Below are 11,542 nucleotides of genomic sequence, written 5' to 3'. Positions count from 1 at the left end.
CCCAGTACCCTAATTCCCTCCAAACTTCCATCCACTTGCTTCTGACATTTCCTGGAGCCTCAGTTGAAATGTCTAGCTCTATCTTGCCTCTGTAAACCTATCCACTATAGCTGAATAAAGTTCAAAGTAGAGTAGAAGCAGGAGAAAGACCGGTTGAACCAAATCCTTTGTGTGGGCTTCATAGCTTTTTCCCACCTCATAGTTTTGTTTGTGTAATAACAGTATTATAAGGGGCAATGAAGAGACTCAAGACAAGGAGCAAGCTTACAATGCTACTCTCCTTCCTCCCTCTATGCCCCTCCATGCCTCTCCCTTCTAGAAAACAAAGTGTACAGCATAGACAGCAGTCGTTACACTATACTCTTATGAGAAAAAAACGTATGTATCGGGGAACATTAAATATCTTGGATATGTTGAGAAAAACTTTCTCTATATTCCTCCCTCCATGCCCCTGCCATCTAGAAAACAAAATGCACAGCACAGACAGCATCCATTACACTATATACTCTTATTAGAAAAAAAAACCAAACATATGTATTGGGGAACATTAAATATCTTGGATATGCTGAGAAAAACTTTCTTTACATGGACTGAATTTTTTCTTGGAGACATGTTTTTCCTTTAAAGGAAAGACTAAAGAAGTACTTTATGGTTGAGCAGGCAAGACACCTCCCCAAAGATGACAGTGCCTTGGACAGTGTTGATGGTGGACGGGGGCACCTGGAATCCTTGGTCCATATTGGCAGGGACAGACCAGAGTCAGAGTCTTCTTGGGGGATGAGGTTGGGAGGCACCTTGGGCTCAGCTGCTCATCATCGAATCTTACACTTTTTGAGCTCTGTTGATATCTGACTTCCCTTTCTCTGATAGAACAACTCTGGCCCTTGGAGGTGGCTTGATGACTACAGGCTGTATGACCCATATTTTTCCCTTGCTGTGGGTAGGAGGGAAGCCTATGGTAGCAGAAACCCCTACACACCAGGGCTTGGAGTTCCTGTTTGGGTTCTTTTACCTTTGTGGCATGAAGTCCATGGTGAATTGCCATTTTTTCTTCTAGGATCTGTCCAACAGCTGTCATAAGTGCCTGAGCCTCAGCGTTCTCACTGTTCATGATTGATCTACTTTCGACTGGTCCTTCGCTTTGGGCAGTGGCCGATATGGGCTTGCATTTTTGCAGGGCATCGCCACTTTTAACTTTTCTACTGGGGAAAATCCACTTTAAAAGTAGCCTTATCTTTTTTTTGAAGAGGCTTTCTTGAGAACCGTGTTTCTTCTCTGGCATGACTTGGAGACATTTGTTTCGAACAGACTCTACTATTTCCCAGACCTGGGCAGGGCGTCTCATACTTCCAGCTTGAGAGGTCCCTAATTCTTTGAAGCTTTCCTTATGCTCTCCTGGTTTATGCCTCCTACAGTCCTCTCTTTTATAAGTAGGAGCTCTCATCTTGCTCTGGCTCTTCCATGAATCCTGAAGTTTTGAAGTTTTGGGCTCCTGCTGCCCTAGGCTTCTCCTTTGGGCTGCCTTAAAGACACACAGTGTCTGGGAAGCTAATCTGTCTCTGGTGGGTAATCTCTGGGGATGGCAAGGAGGCACTGGAGAAGTCAAGTTGTTTACAGCAAGGCATGTGTGTTTGGGACAGTGTTGAAACTGGATGTTTGACCGTGCCTTTACTTTGGACTTAAACTTACTAGCAACGTCCGTGTTAAGGCATGGCTCACCTGGATGTTGGAAAACAGACATTCTAGTGAGTGGGGAATGTTTACTGGCCCCTGGGGCCTCTAAATTCCTCCTGTGTACACTTGTGGTTTGGGGTTTTGTTAACACTTTGGTTTCCAATGTAACTCTAGACTGTTGATGAAAAGCAGGAGACTCCTTGGCCTCTGCTGCTTCCCTGGCCTCTTTACTTCTCAAAGATTGGGGTCCTAAGTTCGCCTCCATCATTTTTACCCTTTGGCAGGGGTCTTGCACGGCCTGACCACCACTCTCTTCTCTTGGCTCGTTCCTGGCCATTGTAGAGCCTGGATGTGACTTCAGGCTGTCCCTCTTGGTCCATTTCACAGTCTCGGTCTTCCAGGTTCTTCCCACAATGCTGAGTTTGAAGGGCTGAGAAGGTGACCTGTCCTCCAGTGCAGTCAGAGAAGCCTCTGAGGGTTCATGGTAGTCATCACATGGGCTACTGGCCAGCACCCTCTGATTTTCCTTATACACAGGTGAGGGGGTAAGGAGAGGCCTTATCAGGGTGGGAACTGATTCTTCTGTTTTCACCTTCTCTCCTGAACGGGCCTGAGGAGGTTTTCCGAGGAACTCAGCAAATTTTACTGTTGAGTGGGACTCAGATACATAGGTGGCTGAGGGGGAGGAGACAAACTGCATGGGGGAGGGTTGAGGCTTTTTCAATTTAAAGAGATTTATGGGCTTGAGGACCTTGAGAGGTAGGCCCCACCTATGCTTTACCCAAAACCTTGTAATATGTGCTTCCAGTTCCTCTTGAGTGTCTGGATCAAGGAAGGAAACCCTATAACAGGTGTTCACACAGGGTTCCCAACCCTTCAAGATGCCTAGACTGCTGGTTTCCGCGTGAGTATCAGACTTAGAAGAAGGATGCTTGACATCAAGGCTAGACTGATGTACATTCACAGGAACAAAACCCTTGCTGTTCTGCCCCAACTTCCTGCCCAAATGGCCTTTCAGAATGTTGTCTAGATTCTTATCTAAGCTCCTTAGTAAATCAATTTCTGAGTCACTCCTCAAGAGCCTTAGGTCATTTTCTGACTCCTCAGAGTTCACCTCCTGAAACTTCACTACAGAGCTTTCTGAGTTCCTAGACAGATCTTTTGGAACCTTCCCCAGAATATGCCCTAGGCCCTTGCCCACACCCTGGCTTAGCTGGAACCTCACCTTCTGTGCAACCTTGCTGCTTTCACCTGTAAATGAAGATGGTTGTGAGGGTCTATCGTTGCCCTTTGTCTGGCATGTGCCTGGTAATTCTTCCTGAAGCTGCCTTATCTCTAAAGACTCTTGGATCCTTTGGGGCAGCTCCCACCGATGTTGGATGAGCCAATTTTGGAGATGTATTTCCAGCTGCTTCCTGAGCTCTGGACTGATTGGAAAATTCTCAGGAAGAATGGAGACCACCCAGCTGTCTTCAGGAAGGTTGGAAGGGAAGACATTAAAGACTTCCTCAGATTGTTTGACTACAGAAGATAAAGTCCTCCTATTTTCTAGTTGCTTCTGCAACAAAGACCATTCTGAATGTTGAATCTCAGTTGGGGTAAGAGACTGTGGCTTATTCTGGGATGTAGGGCAAGACAGTCCAGAGGCCCTAATCTGGGCTGAAGAAGAAGATGGTAGGATTGGGAGAGAGGGTTTTAGATGTGCTTGGGTTTGGATCCGAGCCAGAGGTGGGGGCTGGAATTGAGGTATTGTTGGAATAAAGGGTCGAGACTGGAATTCTAGGTGGGACAAGGGCTGGAACTGGGAAAGCAGTGGAGGTATTTTAGCTTGCATTTGAACTGGGCAGGCATGAGAAATTTTGTTGAATAAGAAAGGAGACTGTGGTACAGAAGAGGTCTCAGGGATTGAAACAGTAGCCACCAAAGATTCACTGTGCAGAGAAGGGAGACCCCAGAAAAGCTGGTTATATTTCTGCTGTAGCTTGTTCCCCAGGACCTTGGGATATGAGAACTGCTGAGGACCAGGCAGCTGCCCTGGTTTGTCTTTTGTGCTCCAGAAAGGCTGGGGGGTTGTGGTGTCCTGTTCAGCATGCAGAGATTCCAACATATTCCTCAAAGAATTCAGGTGACAGTCTTGGCTCATTTGTTTTAGATGTGATTCATCTTTTTCTTTTTCCTTCCAAATCTTGATCTCAACTCTCTTTGTCACTTGTATATCTAGGAGCTTCTGTTCATGAGAGCTGAGCAAAGAAGGGCTACTAGCCTCTACTTGTCTGTCTGTGGGGCCTATCCAGAATGAGGCCCCTTCTGGGTTGTGGGAAAGGTGCTTTTTCTGGGACTTGTACTCTGATGAGGTTGAGAGATATAAGGCTTTTGCAGCTGCCTGCCACCAGGACAGGGCTGAAACGGGACAATGTGAGTGACCAAGGCCTGAGATAGCTGGGATAAGAGAAGCTGACCAAGGAGGATGTGGAAACAAGCTCTGTGGGGCAGGTCCCAGTGGTAGTGCCATCGAGGAGTCATGCTGAGTAAGAGTCAAAATGGAGTCTAGCAGTGGTGGGGCAGAGGAGGCTGTCAGAGGACAGGCCTCTGAATCAGGCGGATATGGTGGGGGTGAGGAAAGAGCAACTTGCGGGGATGAAAGGATGTCTGGGGAAATAAAAGGCTGAGAGGTACTCAGGGATGTGTGTGAATGGACAGAAACTGAGGAAGTCGTCGGGCCTGGTGAAATGATGGAGGCCAGAGGCAGATGATGCTTGGTCAGAGGAGCCAAGAGGGGCATGGCAGGAGCGGTGTCTTCCACAGGTTCCCCGCATGGCGGGTGGGCTCCAGCAGGCACTGCTTTGCATACCTCACCAAGGAAGTCTTGACAGGAGATCTGATGAAAGCTGCTCTTGTCAGGGAGCCTCCCCAGGTGGCTGCAGGAGGCAGGAGACAGAAGCTGCAACCAGGAGCAGATGGGCCCAGGAGGGCTGGGCAGGCCAGGCAAGGGTGGACACTTGCAGCCCAGGATCCCTCCTCTGCCCCTACACTGACTTCATAATGCTCCTGCTGTCCCTCACCCTAGGGCTTTTGCCACCCTTCCCAGGGCTGGGGTCACATTATTGGCTCCAGGAGGAAGGAGGACCCAGGAGGGAAGGGGGAAGATACATTACCTTTGAAGAAGTGAAAACAAGTGGCGAGTCTCCTCCAGTTCTTCCAGGCAATCTCTGCAAGCTGGAAATCAGGAGATTGTGTCATGGTGGTGAAGGCAGAGGCCTAAGAGTGCTTCAGGAGGCTAAGTGCAAGGCTCTTTAAAGAAAATCTTTGGGGGATTAAGCTCTAGAGCCCAAGCATCAGTGTCCAAGGCATATGTCCCTGACAGTGACGGCAAGGCTCACTTGACAAGGGTTTGTCTTTTGCAAAGTACTTCCACATTCATTACTCCCTATGGCCCTTACAACTGCCCTGTAGGAGAAAGGTCAGCATCATCTCACAGAAGAATCTGAGCAAAGTTTAACAACTTGTCCACAGTTAGACTTGGAGGTCCCACCTCCCAACACAGGCACAATTGTTCCACCACAATCCACATACCCCATTTCCAGGTTCTTCATGGCTTCATTCTAAGCACACATTTCTGGAAAGTATCTGGACTCTGATTTCCTTCCCAGGAGCCTCCCTAATGCTCTGTTTCCTGAAGAATAGGCGTTGCCACTGGCATCCTCAGAGACCATGGAGCTGGGCCCTCAGGGATAGAAGAGATGGAAGCTAACTCTCAGGGCATGCAGGACTGAATGGCAAAGGCTTACCTTTCAAAGATCCACGTTTCTTCCTACTCTGGCTCCTCCCCTTCACCTCCACTTGATGCTGAGAGATAAGAAAAAATAGAGAGACTATCACCCAACCGTCTCCTCTCTCCAGGTGAGCTACAGATGCTTAGTGTTCATGAACAGTATGATTTTCTATATTTAACTAATGGGTCTCTGTGGTTTTTTTCCTTGTTTACTTATTTTTAAAATGGATAACAATATTTTCAGTTTTTTCTTTGAAGAGTGCAAAGACGGATTTTGTAAGTGATATTCACCATAGATTTCTTCTGTCATTGTTCCTCGGATCAAGAAACACACACATTCTCAGTTGTGTGAAACTAATTTCCCATGTGAGCTTGGTCAGATAGGATTCTGCTTCCCAAGGCCATATCTCCACTCTAGCCTCTGCTCTGAGGCTCTCATGGACTCAACATTGCACTTATAAGGATCAGTCCCAACACAAGGGAAAGTCTCACTCAACACCTGCTATGGGAAGGTGGCTAGTGAACCAGTGCTCAGGGGTCAGTCTTCCTACAGAGACTAAACTCTTAGTAATTCAGTCCTTGGCCATTAGTCACTGCATTGGGACTTGCCTAGAGCTCTCCACCATACCTGGACTCCTGGCCTGAGATCTTGGGCTATAAATCCTTATGCCCACTCTAACCATTATCTGACCTGGCTTGTCCATAGAAGGATGATGTTCTAGCTTTCCTGAGAGTTCCCATCTCAGTAATCTCTCTGAGTGATTTTAAAAAGTGGATATAAGAATAAGAAAAAAAGAGACAATCTCTGTTGGGATTGAGGCAAAGGTTTCTTACCTTCCTGATGTTTCTATGTTTTCATGGAACAAAATAGAAAGCCCAGAGATAAATCCACGCACATATGGACACCTTATCTTTGACAAAGGAGGCAAGAATATACAATGGATTAAAGACAATCTCTTTAACAAGTGGTGCTGGGAAAACTGGTCAACCACTTGTAAAAGAATGAAACTAGAACACTTTCTAACACCATACACAAAAACAAACTCAAAATGGATTAAAGATCTAAACATAAGACCAGAAACTATAATACTCCTAGAGGAGAACATAGGCAAAACACTCTCCGACATACATCACAGCAGGATCCTTTGTGACCCACCTCCCAGAATATTGGAAATAAAAGCAAAAATAAACAAATGGGACCTAATTAAACTTAAAAGCTTCTGCACAACAAAGGAAACTATAAGCAAGGTGAAAAGACAGCGTTCAGAATGGGAGAAAATAATAGCAAATGAAGCAACTGACAAACAACTAATCTCAAAAATATTCAAGCAACTCCTACAGCTCAATTCCAGAAAAATAAATGACCCAATCAAAAAATGGGCCAAAGAACTAAATAGACATTTCTCCAAAGAAGACATACAGATGGCTAACAAACACATGAAAAGATGCTCAACATCACTCATTATCAGAGAAATGCAAATCAAAACCACTATGAGGTACCATTTCATGCCAGTCAGAATGGCTGCAATCCAAAAGTCTACAAGCAATAAATGCTGGAGAGGGTGTGGAGAAAAGGGAGCCCTCTTACACTGTTGGTGGTAATGCAAACTAGTACAGCCACTATGGAGAACAGTGTGGAGAATCCTTAAAAAACTGGAAATAGAACTGCCTTATGACCCAGCAATCCCACTGCTGGGCATACCCACTGAGGAAACCAGAATTGAAAGAGACACGTGTACCCCAGTGTTCATCGCAGCACTGTTTATAATAGCCAGGACATGGAAGCAACCTAGATGTCCATCAGCAGATAAATGGATAAGAAAGCTGTGGTATATATACACAATGGAGTATTACTCAGCCATTAAAAAGAATACATTTGAATCAGTGCTAATGAGGTGGATGAAACTGGAGCCTATTATACAGAGTGAGGTAAGCCAGAAAGAAAAACACCAATACAGTATACTAACGCATATACAAGACCAGGAGCTGACTGTGGCTCAGATCATGAACTCCTTATTGCCAAATTCAGATTGAAATTGAAGAAAGTAGGGAAAACCACTAGACCATTCAGGTATGACCTAAATCAAATCCCTTATGATTATACAGTGGAAGTGAGAAATAGATTTAAAGGCCTAGATCTGATAGATAGAGTGCCTGATGAACTATGGAATGAGGTTCGTGACACTGTACAGGAGACAGGGATCAAGACCATCCCCATGGAAAAGAAATGCAAAAAAGCAAAATGGCTGTCTGGGGAGGCCTTACAAATAGCTGTGAAAAGAAGAGAAGCGAAAAGCAAAGGAGGAAAGTAAAGATATAAGCATCTGAATGCAGAGTTCCAACGAATAGCAAGAAGAGATAAGAAAGCCTTCTTCAGCGATCAATGCAAAGAAATAGAGGAAAACAACAGAATGGGAAAGACTAGAGATCTCTTCAAGATAATTAGAGATACCAAGGGAATATTTTATGCAAAGATGGGCTCGATAAAGGACAGAAATGGTACGGACCTAACAGAAGCAGAAGATATTAAGAAGAGGTAGCAAGAATACACAAAAGAACTGTACAAAAAAGATCTTCACGACCCAGATAATCATGATGGTGTGATCACTGACCTAGAGCCAGACATCCTGGAATGTGAAGTCAAGGGGGCCTTAGAAAGCATCATTACGAACAAAGCTAGTGGAGGTAATGGAATTCCAGTTGAGCTCTTTCAAATCCTGAAAGATGATGCTGTGAAAGTGCTGCACTCAATATGTCAGAAAATTTGGAAAACTCAGCAGTGGCCACAGGACTGGAAAAGGTCAGTTTTCATTCCAATCCCAAAGAAAGGCAATGCCAAAGAATGCTCAAACTACCACACAACTGCACTCATCTCACACGCTAGTAAATTGATGCTTAAAATTCTCCAAGCTAGGCTTCAGCAATATGTGAACCGTGAACTTCCTGATGTTCAAGCTGGTTTTAGAAAAGGCAGAGGAACCAGAGATCAAATTGTCAACATCCACTGGGTCATGGAAAAAGCAAGAGAGTTCCAGAAAAACATCTATTTCTGCTTTATTGACTATACCAAAGCCTTTGACTGTGTGGATCACAATAAACTGTGGGAAATTCTGAAGAGATGGGAATACCAGACCACCTGACCTGCCTCCTAAAAAATCTGTATGCAGGTCAGGAAGCAACAGTTAGAACTGGACATGGAACAACAGACTGGTTCCAAATAGGAAAAGGAGTATGTCAAGGCTGTATATTGTCACCCTGCTTATTTAACTTCTATGCAGAGTACATCATGAGAAACGCTGGGCTGGAAGAAGCACAAGCTGGAATCAAGATTGCCGGGAGAAATATCAATAACCTCAGATATGCAGATGACACCACCCTTATGGCAGAAAGTGAAGAGGAACTAAAAAGCCTCTTGATGAAAGTGAAAGTGGAGAGTGAAAAAGTTGGCTTAAAGCTCAACATTCAGAAAACGAAGATCATGGCATCCGGTCCCATCACTTCATGGGAAATAGATGGGGAAACAGTGGAAACAGTGTCAGACTTTATTATTTTGGGCTCCAAAATCACTGCAGATGGTGACTGCAGCCATGAAATTAAAAGACGCTTACTCCTTGGAAGGAAAGTTATGTCCAACCTAGATAGCATATTCAAAAGCAGAGACATTACCTTGCCAACAAAGGTTCATCTAGTCAAGGCTATGGTTTTTCCTGGGGTCATGTATGGATGTGAGAGTTGGACTGTGAAGAACGCTGAGTGCTGAAGAATTGATGCTTTTGAACTGCGGTGCTGGAGAAGACTCTTGAGAGTCCCTTGGACTACAAGGAGATCCAAGCAGTCCATTCTGAAGGAGATCAGCCCTGGGATTTCTTTGGAAGGAATGATGCTAAAGCTGAAACTCCAGGACTTTGGCCACCTCGTGCGAAGAGCTGACTCACTGGAAAAGACTCTGATGCTGGGAGGGATTGGGGGCAGGAGGAGAAGGGGACGACAGAGGATGAGATGGCTGGATGGCATCACTGACTCGATGGGTGTGAGTCTGGGTGAACCCCGGGAGTTGGTGATGGACAGGGAGGCCTGGCATGCTGCTATTCATGGGGTTGCAAAGAGTCAGACACGACTGAGCAACTGAACTGAACTGAACGCATATATATGGAATTTAGAAAGATGGCAACAATAACTCTGTATACGAGACAGTAAAAGGGACACTGATGTATAGAACAGTGTTTTGGACTCTGTGGGAGAGGGAGAGGGTGGGATGATTTGGGAGAATGGCATTGAAACATGTATAATATCATATATGAAACGAGAAAAAAAAAGTTTCTTTGACTTGAAAAATAAATAAATAAAAAGTGGATATAAGAATAAGAAAAAAAGAGATAATCTCTTTTGGGATTGAGGCAAAGGTTTCTTACCTTCCTGATGTTTCTATGTTTTCTAGATGGTGGTAAGTATGGATTACTCTGCAAGCATGGGAGTAACAGAAGGAAGAGCCCCAGTCCACAGAAGAACGCAAGAATGATATCAGTCAACCAGGAAGTTGAGCTGGATCTCAGCAAGGTAGCAATAATGCTTTTCAAAGAAAAGAAACTCTCCATTTTCTGAATTGCACTGTTGCCTTTAGGCAACAGAGTACTGGGAGTTCACTTGAGGTCGGAACCTCAGACCTGCATCACAGAGCTACGGCCTTGTCACAAAGGGGGAGGTCCTAAGGGTGGGGGAGGGGCAGGAAGAGGAGTAGGCTCACTCATGGCTCCCTCTCAACGAGAAGCACAGATCCCTGCCCCCTCCTGAGGCTTCTAGATCCCTCCTTCCCACTAGTCTCATCCACTCAGAGAGACCTTAGCCAATTTTCTATTCATTCCATGTGGAATACAGATATTACTGGGTTCCTTCATCTGTTAGAGATCCGGAGCCAAGGCCTACCAGTTTTAGAACTCTTAAAAATCTGAAGTTGACCCTGAAAGTTTGGCTATTTGCCCGCAATTTTTGCACTCAGAAATTCTTTTATCCTCAACTCCAACTTCCCCACATGTTTGTGTCTTATGTAAACCTAGAGACTTGTTTAGTTTTGTGAATTTTGACTAGTATATGTTTTATCCCATTTTCTATCAGACCCACATGCAAATGTAAAATTAATTTATTTTTTAAAATTCATAAACATGAAAGAGTATAAGTAGTTATGTAATAAGGAAGAACATATCTGACTCCACATTAGATCTGTTCCTTTTTACTTTAATCTTTGTGCTTCGTTGCTTTTGTTTATTCATGCTGACTCTGCCCATTCCTGTGACTCCAGGCTGACCTCACCCATTCCCTGAACTGCAGAATGGCTCTGCATCTTTTGTAAACGGATGTAAACTGTGTTTAGTCATGCTGGCTTTGTGCTTTGTGTAGAAGAATGTTGTCTATAGCCTGAAACATACAGGATAGCCTATTCTCATGGCATTGACTTTTAAAAGCTCATTCATATGGAGATAAAAAGTTGCAGAACAGAAAATAACATTTGCTTTGTTGGAGGTTTACAGGAATATGACATGACTGTGACTTGACCTACCTGGACAGCTGCTAGAACAAAGGATCCAACACAGTAGTTTGCAACATCTAACCGTCCCCCTCCCTCACCTTGCCTTTAAAAAGGTTTTCTAAAAGGCTTCAAGGGTTTTTCTTGGGCATGAGCCACCTGTGTCTTTGTATGGCCCTGCTATAAACCTTTCTCTGCTCCAAACTCTGACGTTTCAATATTGCTTAAAATGGGCACACACATGCTTGCCATCTGGTAACAGTTAAACCTTAAGATGATATTTTTGTAAGTTTGAAGCATTTATAATTCCGGAGTTAGTAAAGCTTTACACTGCACAGAGAGCTTTGGGATATACTACAAACACACTTATATACACATACACTCATCTTTCCTTAATCAATCCAGTACTTTCAAATCTAATAACCCATAATTTTTGTTTTAAAACCTTTCACATGTTGTCTCTACTCCTTGCTGCTGCTGTTTAGTGCTGTTTAGTAATCATGTCCAATTCTTTGCAACCCCATGGACTGTGTAGCAAAACAGGCTCCTCTGTCAATGGGGTTTCCCAGCAAGAC

The 11,542-nt window shown here is 44.4% G+C and overlaps 1 protein-coding gene across 1 annotated transcript; it reads right to left on the bottom strand.

Moving 5' to 3' along the window:
• Positions 1 to 462: 462 nt before the first annotated feature.
• LOC109562571 (spermatogenesis-associated protein 31A3-like) lies at positions 463 to 10,066 on the bottom strand. The gene is made up of 3 exons (XM_070795121.1): positions 9,859 to 10,066; positions 4,830 to 5,520; positions 463 to 4,592 (listed from the first exon to the last, which is right to left on the bottom strand). The coding sequence occupies exon 3, from the start codon at positions 4,454 to 4,456 to the stop codon at positions 647 to 649; it is 3,810 nt and encodes a 1,269-aa protein (XP_070651222.1). The 5' UTR covers positions 4,457 to 4,592; positions 4,830 to 5,520; positions 9,859 to 10,066; the 3' UTR covers positions 463 to 646.
• Positions 10,067 to 11,542: the final 1,476 nt, after the last annotated feature.

This window comes from Bos indicus, chromosome 8 (genome assembly GCF_029378745.1).
Source record: "Bos indicus isolate NIAB-ARS_2022 breed Sahiwal x Tharparkar chromosome 8, NIAB-ARS_B.indTharparkar_mat_pri_1.0, whole genome shotgun sequence".
NCBI lineage: Eukaryota > Metazoa > Chordata > Mammalia > Artiodactyla > Bovidae > Bos > Bos indicus.
The sequence above is the reverse complement of the archived record's forward strand: the minus strand, read 5'-3'. Positions and strand labels throughout refer to the sequence as shown.